This window comes from Sphaeramia orbicularis, chromosome 1 (genome assembly GCF_902148855.1).
Source record: "Sphaeramia orbicularis chromosome 1, fSphaOr1.1, whole genome shotgun sequence".
NCBI classification, from domain to species: Eukaryota; Metazoa; Chordata; class Actinopteri; order Kurtiformes; family Apogonidae; genus Sphaeramia; species Sphaeramia orbicularis.
In genome coordinates this window covers 7,418,426-7,434,036 of record NC_043957.1, presented here as the reverse complement: position 1 = coordinate 7,434,036, position 15,611 = coordinate 7,418,426, and the positions used below count along the sequence as shown (strand labels likewise).

The following is a 15,611-nucleotide window of genomic DNA, read 5'->3' as shown; positions in this document are numbered from 1 at the left end:
AACCCTAACCCTAACCAAGTAGGAAACAAAACTTTGAGTAATTCCAAACATGAGAACGTTCTGTATCATGTGTCCGTTTGACATTTCTAAATACAGTTACTACACAGACGAATGAGTCATCATGACGTGTCGCATCACTGATTAAAGTGGTAAATATTAGGTGAAGGTGTTTTTCCAGGAGTAATTCGATCCTCTTTCCAGAACCAGCAGCGTTGCGACTTCAGTTGTGACCTTCACCATCAGATTAGCAGCGTTCATATTTCCCAGCAGCACTTGTTCCTTCAGCTCAGTGACGTTCAGAACATCACCACCTTCACACTGAAAACATTTCCAGCGTTGTCATTGGCTCAGATGAATAATTACTGTTTATCTTCACAGTCGTCTGAACTGTATTTACTGAACATGACGATAGGAGAACTCTGGGTTTTTGATCTTACGGTATCTTTTTCCTCAGAACTAATCTGTGTGGAATAGTTTGTAGAATGTACTCAAACAAACGCTGATACATGTGAGTGTGAACTGCTGATTAGATGGATCTGATAGTGCAGGTGAAGTACCCACACTGACATGGCTGATCATGTGATGCAGGACTATAAAGTCCAGATCTGCTCAGACCTTCTTGTAGAGGCCCAGTTCTCTCCAGTCCCAGGTCAGTCCTTTTAACGGGCGTGTCCGTCTCCTCTGAAGGGACCTGTTTATTTGGAAACGATTCTAAACTTTTTTTCTCCTGTAGCACGCTGTCGTTCATGGTCATGGCGCTGCTCGTTGTCCTCTGTTTTCTGGGTGTTCTGTCCGTCAGGGCTGATCCAGGTCAGTACAGCAGTTTTTATTGGACCGTAACAGACTCTGATAGTGGTTTAAACCATTGTTGAGTACAGAAATACAATTTATGGCACAAACCATTGTGTAAAAGTTGACATCTATGCATAGATGTACAGGTTGTTGATGTGGTACATTTAAGCTGCCTTTCCACTATGTGGTACCGGCTCGACTCAACTTGGCCTTTTTGCGTTTCCATTACATAAAAGTACCTTGAATGTGGTACCTGGTACTATTGTTTTTAGTATCTGCCCGGTCAAGGTTCCAAAACGGGTGAAGAGATACTGAAATGTGACATGTGAATCTGTATCATCCGATTTTGAATTATAAAAGCCATTGAATTTCTAGCACTGATTTTTTTTGCACTGAAATTAAGTATCTGATTTTTTTGCATCTGAATTTTTAAATTCAAAATTTATGAACAGAGTTGAATTCAGAGACAAACCATTCAGATACTTAATTTCAGTGCAAAAAAATCCAGATACTTAATTTCAGTGGAAAAAAATTCAGTGCGTCAAATTTAATGTCTTTGCTAATTCAAAATCTGATGACACAGATCTACTTCCACAGTAAACACTGCAGACCACTGATTGGTAAGAGAGTTGTCACTGTGTCATTGTGTCATCCATGCTCCGCCCATTTTTAACAAACCAGAAGTTGACAGTAAATCTAGCATTCGGTTCATCCATGATGACGGCCCACAGAACCACACCGAGGTCAGTCCAGGAGGTTCAGACATTTCTGTCCTTGGTGGACCATGGAAAGATTCAGCGTGAGCTTGACCGCACAACACACAACGAGTGCGTTTATTAGTAACTGTGAGCAGACGACAGCAGACGGTTACCAAAGGACCTGCATACGATGTCAGGAGAAGCTGAAGAAATTAAAAAGTGTTGCTAAGATGACCAAGTACTCTGAAGTTGGTACTATTCTGTAATGGAAACGGCCTTCAGGTATAGTACCTGTACCAGTACTGGAAATGTGGCTTCACATTCATTTACAGACTGGTTTACTGACTGTTTATCTAAATGTGGTTGTCATGGCAGTGCCTGTGCTGTTTTAACAGTGGCGTAGAGAAGTGGGGGTGGGGCTTGGGGTGGGGGTGTGTTTGAGGGTCCCGCCCCCTGACTGACCAACCAATAGACTGGACTCCATCCACTCTGTCTCAGATCCTGGACTGTGATTGGTTGTGTGGACTCACATGTCTTTGACAAATTGAAGTTATGCTGCGTTCCAGTCCACCTGTAACTGGTGTTTTTCCATCCTTCTACTGGTGAAAATGCACTGGAATGTCAGTCAAACCTGTGACTTCCACCCATGAACTTGTACTAGATCCATGTTCTCCCAGTTCTGAGTTCTGGTGTCACGTAGCAATGGCGCCCTCCCATGGATGAGGTGTTTATGCAGATTGTTTATTAAAGCAAGGTATTGATCTAACGATATTTATCTGCAAGTGCTCTGTATAATCAGCAGCTACTCTTGTGTTAGCTAGTTTTCATTCCAATGAGTACAAGAACAAACAAGTGTTCAGAGAACACAAACCTTCGCCAAGCACCCTGAACAGTGTGCATGTGTGGATCGACTATTTCTGTTCAAATTAAACAGTTTCAAGGTTGTTCCATACAGCAGAAAAAATGTGTAGAAAATGGGATTTTCAATGTTAAATGGAAATGTCCACAGAGTCCACACTCCACAGTGGATGTGGACAATTTTGTGCCTGATACAAGATATTGTTCTAAGCTACGGGTGGATCAAATTGGAGGCTAATCAGAGTTGTTTTGAATTTCTGATGAATTTTGGAAAATTGCTCAATGATGACAGATAGGAAAATGGTAGATTTTGTGACCTTGCTGTGACCTTGAACCTTGTCCTACTGGGGCCAAAATTTAATGGGTTGGTCCCAGGGCCTAGGCCTATCTGTGGGGACAATTTGGGAAAGATGGGTGGAATAGTTTTCCCCTAAAGTTGCTAACAAACAAACAAACAAACAAACAAACAAACAAACAAACAAACAAACAAACACACACAAACAAACAAACTCACAAACAAACACACAAAGCAAAGTGATCACAATACCTCCTTGTGGAGGTAATTAATACCAAATATGAATCCAAATATGCAAAGAACATCAAAGGTAGAACAGCTTCTCTTGCCTTATGCGTTGTTTTTCCTCCTCTGTTTCCCTCAAATAAGTAAAGAACAAACACCTTTAGCGATAGAAATGACTATAAATGAACATAACGTACGGTCCGACATGCTGGTTTGTTTACATCTAACTCCCACAATTCCTTGCGCTCAGGCAGTTTGGCGTGACTTGGAACACCTGGAATGTTACAAAGTCGTGAGTTGTGGTTTCAAGTCGTGACTTACGGGCTCAAAAACTGGCCTGGGACGCAGCATTAGCACAGATGAGCCTTTGAAATGTCGACTCATACCGAACCCTTGTTTGTAGTGACTCCTCCTGACGGCTCCACCCACAATACTGCAACACTGGGGATTACAGGTACAGGCCCCGCCTTCTCCAGCTCCGCTCCACAAACGACTGACAACATACATACATCTCCTGGATCCACAGTTATACTCTATCCCAACTACACTTTAACCACGACTCCACCTGCTTCTACTACGACTATGCCAAACCCTGTGACATGTTGTGATCCGACCGATACTCCAACCACGACTCCAACTTCTCCAACATTTGGCTTCTCTGATACTACAAACAGTTCACCTTTAACTTCCACTATGACTACACCAAACTTTGTTACAAGTACTCATGCAAGAACTACAAAGTCTCCGATGACTCCTCCTCCTGGAAATATGACTCCTCCTTCTGGAACTGCCCCCTCCTCAGGACCCCCACCTCCACCGTCTGGTCCATTCTGTCCTGATGGATGGCAGTGGTTCAGTGGACGATGTTACTACTTTGTGAAAAACGCCATGACTTGGCCTCAAGCACAGGTGAACACTGACCCTAACCCAACACAACTAGTTAACAGGTAAACATTAAACCTAACCTAACACAACTAGTTAACAGGTAAACATTTACCCTAACCCAACACAACTAGTTAACAGGTAAACATTAAACCTAACCTAACACAACTAGTTAACAGGTAAACATTTACCCTAACCCAACACAACTAGTTAACAGGTAAACATTAAACCTAACACAACTAGTTAACAGGTAAACATTTACCCTAACCCAACACAACTAGTTAACAGGTAAACATTAAACCTAACCTAACACAACTAGTTAACAGGTAAACATTTACCCTAACCCAACACAACTAGTTAACAGGTAAACATTAAACCTAACACAACTAGTTAACAGGTAAACATTTACCCTAACCCAACACAACTAGTTAACAGGTAAACATTAAACCTAACACAACTAGTTAACACGTAAACACTGACCCTAACCCAACAGAACTAGTTAACAGGTAAACACTAGCTATAACTCAAAAGAAGTAGTTAACAGGTAAACACTAACCCTAACTCAGCAGAACTAGTTAACAGGTAAACACTAATCCTAACCCAAAAGAACTAGTTAACCCAAACCCAACAGAACTAGTTAACAGGTAAACACTAACCCTAACCCAAAAGAAGTAGTAAATCGTAACCCAACAGAACTAGTTAACAGGTAAACACTGACTCTAACCCAACAGAACTAGTTAACGCGTGAACACTAACCCAACCCAACAGAACTAGTTAGCAGGTAAACACTAACTCTAACCCAAAAGAACTAGTTAAACATAACCCAACACAACTAGTTAACAGGTAAACACTAACCCTAACCCAAAAGAACTAGTTAACAGGTAAACATTAACCCTAACCCAACAGAACTAGATAACAGGTAAACACTAAACCTAACCCAACAGAACAAGTTAACAGGTAAACACTAACCTAACCCAAAAGAACTAGTTAACAGGTCAACACTAATCCTAACCCAACTGAACTAGTTAACAGGTAAACACTAACCCTAACCCAACAGAACTAGTTAACAGGTAAACACTAACCCTAACCCAAAATAACTAGTTAACTGTAACCCAACAGAACTAGTTAACAGGTAAACACTAACCCTAACCCAAAAGAACTAGTTAACAGGTAAACATTAACCCTAACCCAACAGAACTAGTTAACAGGTAAACACTAACCTAACCCAAAATAACTAGTTAACAGGTAAACACTAACCCTAACCCAAAATAACTAGTTAACCGTAACCCAACAGTACTCGTTAACAGGTAAACACTAACCCTAACCCAAAGAACTAGTTTACCCTAACCCAACAGAAGTAGTTAACAGGTAAACATTAACCACCCAGCATAACTAGTTAACAGGTAAACGTTAACCCTAACCCAACAGAACTAGTTAACAGGCAGGGTGATTTGTTAGGGTTGGGGTTAGGGTTAGGGCTAAGGCTAAGGCCAGGGTTAGGGTGAGTGGTTAGCATCTACAGCAATTGCTCAGTCTCAGACTAAGCTTTAACTGACCCCCCTCCCCCCTGTGTCCCCCCAGACTAACTGTGCTGTGTTGGGGGCAGTCCTGGTGTCCGTCCGCAGCCCCCAGGAGCACGGTTTCATCCAGCAGCAGTTCAACAACAATGACAACAATAGACCCCCAGGCACTTGGCTGGGTGGATTTTACCTCCAGGTACCAACATGAACATGAACATGAACATGAACATGAACATGAACATGAACATGAACATGAACATGAACATGCATTATTCAGACTGATTATGGATGTGTGTGTGTGTGTGTCCGATCCTCATGAACAGGACATCTGACAGCTGGAGACATGATGTGTCCACAGATTTATGTCCATAAAGTTCATAAACAGACCACAGGTGGTTTATAGATCTGACCTGATCATATCACCTGGTTTTCATTTTCTCACCAGTTCACACTCGTTTTTAGCATGTCATTAATATTTGTGGAAATTTTAGGTTTTTTTTTTTTTTTTTAAGCTTCTCGTTCAAAATTTATGGAATTTTTCTATTATTTTTATCCTCTTTTTTAAAAATTCATGAAGTTTTGCTCCACTTTTAAATTCTCTCATAACATTTCTCAGATTTTTTGTTTATTTTTTAGTTTCTCTGGATTAATTAAAAAATTTTTTTTTGCAAGGTTGTTTTTAGCCTCTTTTTTTAGTTTGGAAAAATGTTGCTTATTTTTAGCATTTCTTTATAGAATATTGATGTTTGTGTGTCTGACCCTCCTGAACGGGACATCTGACAGCTGGAGACATGATGTGTCCACAGATTTATGTCCATATAGTTGATAAACATCCATATTTCACTGTAGTTTAATGGTAGATTTTTCTTCCTCAGTCAGATGTGATGACAGTAGATGGAAATTATTATTTACAGTCAGAGGTGGACAAATATTACAGACATTTAGAGGAAGAACATTGAAAATCAGAGTCAGGGAGAAACAAATTAGAGAAATGAATTCAAAACCATGTCAGAGTCATTTTAGAAACAAAGATAATAATTGAACCCAAATTAAACCAATGCACTGATATCTATCCCATAATAATAAACTCTATTCTGACATTAGTCCTTATTGTTTTGGATCCCAGAGCCCTGTTAGAACAGAAACACCTGAAGGCAGAGAGGAGGAGGAGAGAGGAGCAGAGAGGAGGAGAGAGGAGGAGGTTCTAGTGTGTCTGTGGTCCTGGTTGAATGGTGCTTTTGGTTGAATGTGTGTTTTTTTTACAGGACCAGTGGTTGTGGGTCGATGGGTCCTGGTTCTACAACAACAGTTTGACCTTTGAGACTGAGCCCAACACAAGCCCATGTTTGTTCCTCAGCCCCTCTGGTAAGAACCCCCCCCTCAGACGGGTCCATAGAGAGTCATAGCACAGATCCACTGGTGTTCCACTAAACAGAAGGTCTGATGGAACATCCATGAAGCAGGTCCCATCAATCAATTCATCAATTAATCCAATTTAATTTATACGTCACCACATCATGACAAAAGTTATGTCATAACACCTTACATCTAGAACTGGCCCAAGAGAGAGAGAGAAAGGGGGGGGGGGAGAGAAGGAGGGGAGAGAAAGAGAACAAGGGGGAGAGAGAGAAAGAGAGAGAGAGAAAAAGGGGGAGAGAGAGAAAGAGAGAGAGGGAGGGGAGAGAAGGAAAGAGGAAGAGAGAGGGAAACGGGGAGAGAGAGAGGGAAAGAGAGAGAGGGAGAGAGAGAAAAAGACAGAGGGAAAGAGAGAGGAGAGAGGGAGAGAGAGAGAGAGAAAGAGAGAGAGAGAGAGAGTGAGAGTCGTTCATAATCCATGCATGTACATGTGTGATTATCAGTGAGTTCCAGGCTTGACCTCTGACCTTTGACCTCTGACCTGTGCACAGGGGAGTGGATCTCGTCTCTATGCAACGAGGGCTATTCCTCCATATGTGTCCAAGAGTCCAACAGTGGTAAGTCCAGGTTTAAAGAGCACACACACTGATCCTGTTGTGGTCAGAAGGTCGACCACTGATACAGAGTTTACAAAAATAAAAAACAGCAGTCACTGATGATACAAACTGACGGAGCTCCAAAGGGCAGACGTTTAAAACCAGGCCAAAACTCACTCTAAAGCGCTGAAAAAAGGGACAACAGCTGATTATGTTCTTTATGTATCGGGGGGGGGGAACAGGGCTGCATGTACTCTGTTTCCAGTGGTGATGGAGTTCTGCTGACCCCAACTGGGGACATGGTCAGACGGTGGAAGGACTAAACTCTGCCTCTGGGACCAGGGCTGAGGTCTCCGAGGTCGTTGACAGCTCCTTGGTGGCCGAGCCTTGGCTGCCAAGGAATGATGCATAGAAAAGAATTTCAGAGGAAACATAGACTCTGAATCTGTTTATGATGAAATTCGCAACACATCTGTCTTGCCCCCACATGTGCTCAAATATTGAACTATAAGTTTGGAAGTAAATCTGTCTCATCAGATTTTGAATTATAAAAGCCACTGAATTTCTAACGCTGAATTTTTTTTTGTGCTGAAATTAAGTATCTGAATTTTTTGTCTCTCAGTTTAACTATGTTCATAAATTTAGAATAAAAAAAAATTCTGATGCAAAAAATTCAGAAGCAGACAATTCAGATGCAAAAATTTCAGACGCAAAAAATTTTGATCACTCATCCCGGACACCAAGGATAAGCAATCGATTCTATCTCAAGTCGAACCGACAGCCGGCCAATTGAGTTACATTAGGTTGGTCAAGTGACACCGATGCAGGAAGACTGTCAGCACGGATGTGTGATCTGAATTTTTTGCTTCTGAATTTTTTGCATCTGAATTTTTTTTGCATCGGAATTTTTTGCATCGGAATTTTTTGCATCGGAATTTTTTGCTTCTGAATTTTTGCAGCTGGATTTTTTGCATCTGAATTTGTTTTCTTCTACATTTATAAACATAGGTGAATTCAGAGACAAAAAATTCAGACACTTAATTTCAGCACAAAAAAAATTCAGTGCTAGAAATTCAGTAGCTTTTATAATTCAAAATCCGATAACAGATTTATTTCCATATATAAGGTTATTTTTAGTTTCTGGCTCTCAAAAGTTTTTTAGTTTTTTTTTAACTGATAGAAGTATTTGAGTTGCATTTTGTCATCATGTATTCAGTTGTGTTTTTTCATGTTCATAGGACCACCAGGCCTGTGTCCTGACGGCTGGGTTGATTTCCAAGGCCAGTGTTATTTCTACAACCAGGACCTACTGACATGGAGTGACGCTGATGTAAACCAAGAATCCAGTCTTTAATGTCACCCTGAGTCTGTCCTCATTCACCCTAATGCTTGTCCTTTTTCCTCCAGACTTTCTGTGCTGAGTTTGAGGCCAGTCTGGTGTCTGTGCACAGCCCTCAGGAGTATCATCTACTGGGTCAGATCACCTCTGGATCTTACCCCTTCTGGATGGGTGGCTTCTATCTCCAGGTGAGAAGAGCACCAGTGGACTTTTTCTGTCACAACAAAAATCGACTATTAAAGCTGTGGTAGACTTTCATGACCAATTTTTCGTCAAATCTGTCAAACCTCAGTCATATCCTCAGTATCATGAATCTGTTAGTCTTTCTGTCATTACTCACCTGAATCTCTTGCATTACAGTGAACAGTTTCGAAGTGCCAGCCACCAGAAACAAACCATGTGTTTCTGTAGGTGGAGTGAACTCCGGCATCTTTGGAATTTTGTTGCGACGTGCATTGTGGGAAACGGAGGTTCATGCAGCCACCTGACAGCGGCAGCTACTAAAGACGTGACGCGGAAACGGCAGGAGCTCCCTTCCCCCTATGCATATTCCTCCAGCCATTTCTGTGTTTCAGACGTTTCCACGTGTTTTTTTCATCCATATAATATCATATGGTCGCGCTGCTGCTGCCGCTGCAGGTGGCTGTGCGAGCCTCCGTTTCCCACAATGGATGTTGCAACAAAATTCCGAAGATGCCCGAGTTACCTCCAGACTCTGAATGTAAACACACGGTTTGTTTCTGGTGGATGGCACTAAGAAACTGTTCACCATGAGGAAGAGATTCAGGTGAGTAATGACAGAAAGACTTAGATTCATAATACTGAGGATATGACCGAGGTTTGATAGAGCTGATGAAAAATTGGTCATGAAAGTCTCCAGCACCTTTAATGCAAGATACAGTAGTATGAATAAACAACTAAGTAAATAAAGACGTCAGTAAGTCCTGTGTGGACAGGCCCTCCACCGTAGCTTTGCCCTTTTTGTCCAAATATAGTCAAGGCCAAATGTACTCAAGTCTTCTTAACATTTCTACGGCTATGACTGAAGTCTCAGCAGCTCGTGTAACAGAAACAGATTTGTCAGTTATAATAATGTGTGCATTCATTTGGGTTTGACACTATGATGTAACGGCTCAGGTCCAAAGCAGCAGTTCAATAAGAGCGACCTTTTTTTGTCATTGTACAGTCATACCACATACACAGTCCAATGGACCTGGAGCAGTCCCCCACACATGCACAACACGAAAAAACTACAGAACTAACACGGTTCCGCTCACAGTTCTATTATCCACTATAGAACTAACACGGTTCCGCTCACAGTTCTATTATCCACTATAGAACTAACACGGTTCCGCTCACAGTTCTATTATCCACTATAGAACTAACACGGTTCCGCTCACAGTTCTATTATCCACTATAGAACTAACACGGTTCCGCTCACAGTTCTGTTATCCACTATAGAACTAACACGGTTCCGTTCAGTTCCAGCCCTGTTCCATCCCCTCTGTCTCATCACTAAAGCAGTTTGTGGTTCTAAATAAAGTCACCAGCTCATCCATCTGTATTAGACTGTATTGGTTCCACGTCTCGGAGCAGGACCAGGATGGGTTCCATAGGTTCATAGCAGAAGTACCGTTTGGTTCTGGATTCTGATTGGTTCATGGTACAGGATGGTCCCACTACACTGCCGTCTACAGGTGATGAGATAAATATACGGGGCCGTATAAACGCAGAGTTTTCAGAGGGAAATGTGGGTTTAAACCAAACACTGTCTCCATGTTGATTGTCTTTAAAGTTTCCCTTCATGTCACTGTCGTCCTCCAGGGTCAGTGGATGTGGCTCGACGGCTCCTGGTTTCATCAGGACTTTTTTGGTTGGAATGCTCCAGTAGATTCATATCCATGTCTGGCACCATACCCAGGTATGAATCTACAGATTCTGTATTATTATTATTATTATTATTATTATTATTATTGTTATAATTATTATATTATTATTACTGTTATTACTGGTACTGGTCATGGCAGGCCATGGTAATGTAGATTAGTTTGTAAAGTTAGCCCAGATGAACCTACTCTAACTAGTATAACTACCAGTAACCGTCTGTCGTCTGTCTTTACAGATGCTTGGATCAATGTATCCTGCGATCATCTATTCCCTTCTATTTGTGTGAAGAACAGGCTTTAATGTGCTGTTGACAGAGTGATGAATGTTGGACAGACTCTTGATACATGTCTTCTGTACACCTTAAGAACCAAATAAACCTGATCATCAACCCTAAAGCCACACTTTCAATGTTTCTCTTCTTTTTATTTTGGCATCACCAGAGTCAGACTGTTCCAGCTCTGTCCCTAATGACTGCATACATGTGGTCATGTATGCAGTCCATTAATGCGGTCATGTATTTGGTCATGTATGCGGTCATGTATGTGGTCATGTATGCGGTGGTCATGTATGTGGTCATGTATTTGGCCATGTATGCGGTCATGTATGCGGTCATGTATTTGGTCATGTATGCGGTGGTCATGTATGCGGTCATGTATGCGGTCATGTATTTGGTCATGTATGAGGTCATATATGCAGTGTTCATGTATGCGGTCATGTATGTGGTCATGTATGAGGTCATGTATTTGGTCATGTATGTGGTCACGTATGAGGTCATATATTTGGTCATGTATGTGGTAATGTATGCGGTCATGTATTTGGTCATGTATGAGGTCATGTATGCGGTCATGTATGAGGTCATGTATGAGGTCATTTGAAAAATTATTTTCTTGGCGATAGTTACAGAAATCAATAAAGGGTTTCTGTGTTTAGTTGGGATGAAGACTAGTTGATGTAAAAAGTATAGTACCGTTTTTTGTTGTTGTTGTTTTAAATTAACCTTTTTGGGAGACATTTGTGGGGATTTCTATTGAAGTAAATCTGTCATCAGATTTTGAATTATATAAGACATTGAATTTCTAGCACTGATTTTTTTTTTTTTTTTTGCACTGAAATTAAGTATCGGAATTTTTTGCATCTGAATTTTTGCATCTGAATTTATTGCATCTGAATTTTTTTAATTCTAAATTTCTGAACGTAGTTGAATTCAGAGACAAACAATTCAGATACTTAATTTCAGTGCAAAAAAAATTCAGTGCGACAAATTCAATGTCTTTTATAATTCAAAATCTGATGACACAGATTTACTTCCGTATTCCGCTATAAAAAGTCATTACTGATGCATGAAAAAAAAAAGTTTTCGCCCGAACAGGGACTTGAACCCTGGACCCTCAGATTAAAAGTCTGATGCTCTACCGACTGAGCTATCCGGGCTCTGACCGAAGATGAACACCGGGAGTTTTTAACAGGGGTGGGTACTAGTTTACACCGGTGTATTTCTATTGTTATTTTACTATGTCATGGCAATTGCCGCGACTACTTGTAGGTAAAGTGTACTACAAGACAGTTATTTGCTGACAAAGGTAACGTGTAAAAATTGTTGTTAAATTGTACATCATAAAAACGTACAGGAATTCGCTTAACTGACGTAGCTTAGCTAGCTAGCTAGCTAATTAGCATCTACTGTTATGTCCGGTGTGGTTAGCATACCGTTAGCATTAGCTGTCAAATCATATCCATATGTTGTTTGTCCAAAACGAACGGTATGTATTTCAGTGGTGGAAAAACCACGTATTTTCCCCTTCTTTTATTCAATAACAAGTCGCATACATTTTGTAGAGCAGAATGTAGCTTGCGTTACGACAACTAATTTAATGAAGTCTTAAACATCAGGTTTTATGTGTGAAAGTTCAGGGAAAACATTCAACATTTATGTGTTCATAGTAGTAGAACTATTCAACTGTAGAACTAGACACAGTAGAACAAAACACAGTAGAACTAGACATAGTAGTAATATTGAACTGTAGAACTAGACACAGTAGAACTAAACAGTAGAATTAGACACAGTAGTGCTATTGAATTGTAGAACTAGACACAGTAGAGCTAGACACAGTCGTAATATTGAACTGTAGAACTAGACACAGTAGGAATATTGAACTGTAGAACTAGACACAGTAGAACTAGACACAGTAGTGCTATTGAATTGTAGAACTAGACACAGTAGAACTAGACACAGTAGTAATATTGAATTGTAGAACTAGACACAGTAGGAATATTTAACTGTAGCACTAGACACAGTAGAACTAGACACTGTAGAAGTAGACACTGTAGATGTAGACATAGTAGTAATATTTAACTGTAGAACTAGACACTGTAGAACTAGACACAGTAGGAATATTAAACTGTAGAACTAGACACAGTGGTAATATTTCACTGTAGAACTAGACACAGTAGAACTAGACAAAAATTAACTTGGAATTTAGTGCATTGAACTTAATTATTCCAGTGCAATAACTATGCAAAGCAAGTGATGTTACAAAAATGTTACGTTAAATGTACTTAAAAAGTTCATTAATCATTACTTAACTTTTTTAAGGAAACCACTTTTGTCAATATTGAAAAGTAAACTCACCTTATCCAGGCTTACAGTGTGTCGTTTACTTGAACTGAACTTATTATCCTGACTTGTTTATTTGTTAATAGGTTATAAATTGTAAGTGATGAAGTGCTGCTAGAATTACTCCAATCAGATCTGCTGTAGAAAAGAAGCTGAGGCCCCAGCGAGATTTGAACTCGCGACCCCTGGTTTACAAGACCAGTGCTCTAACCCCTGAGCTATGGAGCCTGGATAACAACTGCTGACGTCACTACTGATTAAATACCTGCTTTTCTGGCAAAAAGAACTGCGCCGAGACAAACACAAATGTGTGTTGAGACAGACAGGACAAGAGCAAAGCTGCTCTGGAGTGAAAACTTTGACTGGAAATGGTCACAATTTTCTATTCGTCCACAAGGGGGCAGCAACTGGACTTTAAAACACTAGCATGTGTCCAGTCCAGGTTTGGATCAGGTCCAGAATCCAGCAGTAACTTCCACGATCAGACACACATGATCAAGAACAGTCATACACAAAATTATATATATATATATATATATATATATATATATATATATATATATATATATATATATATATATATATATGTATATGTGTATATATATATATATATATATATATATATATATATATATATATATATATATATATATATATATATATATGTATATGTATATATAAGGCCTGTAACGGTACACGTACCGAACTGTTTCGGTACGCACCTGTTCGGTTCGGTACACAGCTGTACTGAAATGGCACAGTATGATGAGAAAAAGAAAAAGGAATGAAAGACATCGTTCGATGCGGAAATTTGAATCCACGCAAGTTTCACACGGACTTAATAAAGGAGCACACATTGACCCGAAATATGAAATAGCAGTTGATATAAGGTTAAAAAAAAAACAACAAATATGATGTGAACCTGGAAGGAAGAGAATGAAGACCCTCTACCATCATTACATTCCAATTTGGATCAGTTAAGGTTCAGGTGAAAGACAACAACGAGGAAAGAGACGTTAATAAGACGTTGTTTGGCCCCAGTGAACTACGGTAGTTCTAAAACATTGACACTAGCTCTGTCTGTCTGTCTGTCTGTCTGTCTATTACGCAGGCTGTATAATAGAGGAATAAATAGAACGTTGAAAGTATGTAAAGTTTCACGACAGCGTTCGTTACGTTAGTTATGGACCGCACCCCCAGGTATATAACTGTGCGCCCCCCCTACCCCCTGGCTCCGACAAAAAAAAAAAAAAAAAAAAAATCCCCCGTGCACACAGGCACACAAAAATACACACAGTGTCCTAAACAGTTTGTTCTCTGTCCTAAAATTAATAATTTGGTTCATTGTGTTGTCAAAGTTTCTCTTCAGTTTGTTTCAACAGAATACCAGTTTACCCTCTTGTTAATGTTGCACTTCATGTGGACTTTTTTTGTTATTTTTCTGCAGAATGTGAACTGACAGAACTGTGATTAGATTTTTCTTGTTTATTTGAAACTACCTTTCAGGGAAAAGTGCAATACTAATGTTCAAAATATATTTAGTAATATTAATAATTTATTTTATTTTCTATTTGATTTGTAGCAGCAGAATTATATTACTCCTGTTTTTCTATTGTCTCCAAAAATTGGGGGAAAAATGTTTAAAAATTCATAAATGCATTAATAGACATTTTCAGGGGTTTTCTTTCTTTCCGGCCTAATAATTATACACACACCTAATACGGCCTAATAACACGGCCTAATAATTATACACACACACACATATATATGTATTTATATATCTGTGTGTGTGTGTGTGTGTGTATTTAAAATAAATAAATAAAAATAAATGAATTAAAAAAAAAAAAAAAAAAGAAAGTCATATACTTGTGGGTTAGGAGGGCAGGGGGTTGTTCCCATTGGCCTGGGGGCGGGGGGGGTGTCTTTGGGCGTGGTGAGGGGCCAGGATCCGGGTGCTTTTGTCCCCCCAGACCCCACTTTATTATGAGGTTCTCGCTGCCGGAGTCGACGGGAAATCTGATGGATAAACATGGGATATTTGGATGAACAGAACCGTGGACGCGCTCATGTTTTCACAGGGTTCGGGTTAGGTAGATAAAGGGTTCGGGTTGAGTTCGGGTTCGGGTAGATAAACCAGTAGAAAAAACCCAGCTCCACTTCCTTGAAGTCCGTTTTTCTTGTGTTCATGTAAAGAGTTCGGAGGTTCGGGACGGTACCTGGGCCAGGTCCAGAGCCATGGTGGGAACTAAAGGACGGATCCATAAAGGCTGGTGACGGTCCGGGACTTTTGGACCAAGAGAACTGGACCCAGAACATCCCATCAACAGGTCAGTGGTGCGTTCCAAGGCTCGGGGCTGGACGGAAAACCCACACACTAGTTGAGAATAAACGGAGCCGTTTGGACTTCAGACCGTGTTTTAATGTAACTACATGTTTGGGTGTCAATGTTCAGGCTGGTTCTGTCTGGAAAAGTGGAAACCCAAACAGACACTACTCCTGTGGAGAATTCCACGGGTGTTTTCAGTGGAACCAGTTGAACCTGTTCTAAC

General features: G+C 40.3%; 1 protein-coding gene and 2 non-coding genes across 3 annotated transcripts; 1 reads left to right on the top strand and 2 right to left on the bottom strand.

The window, feature by feature from the left end:
- The first annotated feature begins 3,615 nt into the window (after positions 1 to 3,615).
- LOC115429812 (macrophage mannose receptor 1-like) lies at positions 3,616 to 15,311 on the top strand. Its single transcript, XM_030149545.1, has 8 exons — positions 3,616 to 3,777; positions 5,332 to 5,466; positions 6,536 to 6,635; positions 7,178 to 7,243; positions 8,461 to 8,552; positions 8,630 to 8,749; positions 10,386 to 10,482; positions 15,256 to 15,311. Exons 1-8 carry the CDS (start codon positions 3,616 to 3,618, stop codon positions 15,309 to 15,311), a joined length of 828 nt encoding a protein of 275 aa, XP_030005405.1.
- trnak-uuu (transfer RNA lysine (anticodon UUU)) lies at positions 11,807 to 11,879 on the bottom strand. Its single transcript has one exon. It is a non-coding gene; the product is annotated as a tRNA-Lys (tRNA).
- trnat-ugu (transfer RNA threonine (anticodon UGU)) lies at positions 13,218 to 13,290 on the bottom strand. Its single transcript has one exon. It is a non-coding gene; the product is annotated as a tRNA-Thr (tRNA).
- Positions 15,312 to 15,611: the final 300 nt, after the last annotated feature.

Excerpts from the sequence above, each read along its gene's own strand:
- LOC115429812 (XM_030149545.1), top strand. The coding sequence starts at position 3,616 with ATGACTCCTCCTCCTGGAAATATGACTCCTCCTTCTGGAACTGCCCCC. Across the intron at positions 5,467-6,535 it reads TGGGTGGATTTTACCTCCAG|GACCAGTGGTTGTGGGTCGA; the intron begins GTACCAACATGA and ends TTTTTTTTACAG. Across the intron at positions 7,244-8,460 it reads TGTCCAAGAGTCCAACAGTG|GACCACCAGGCCTGTGTCCT; the intron begins GTAAGTCCAGGT and ends TCATGTTCATAG.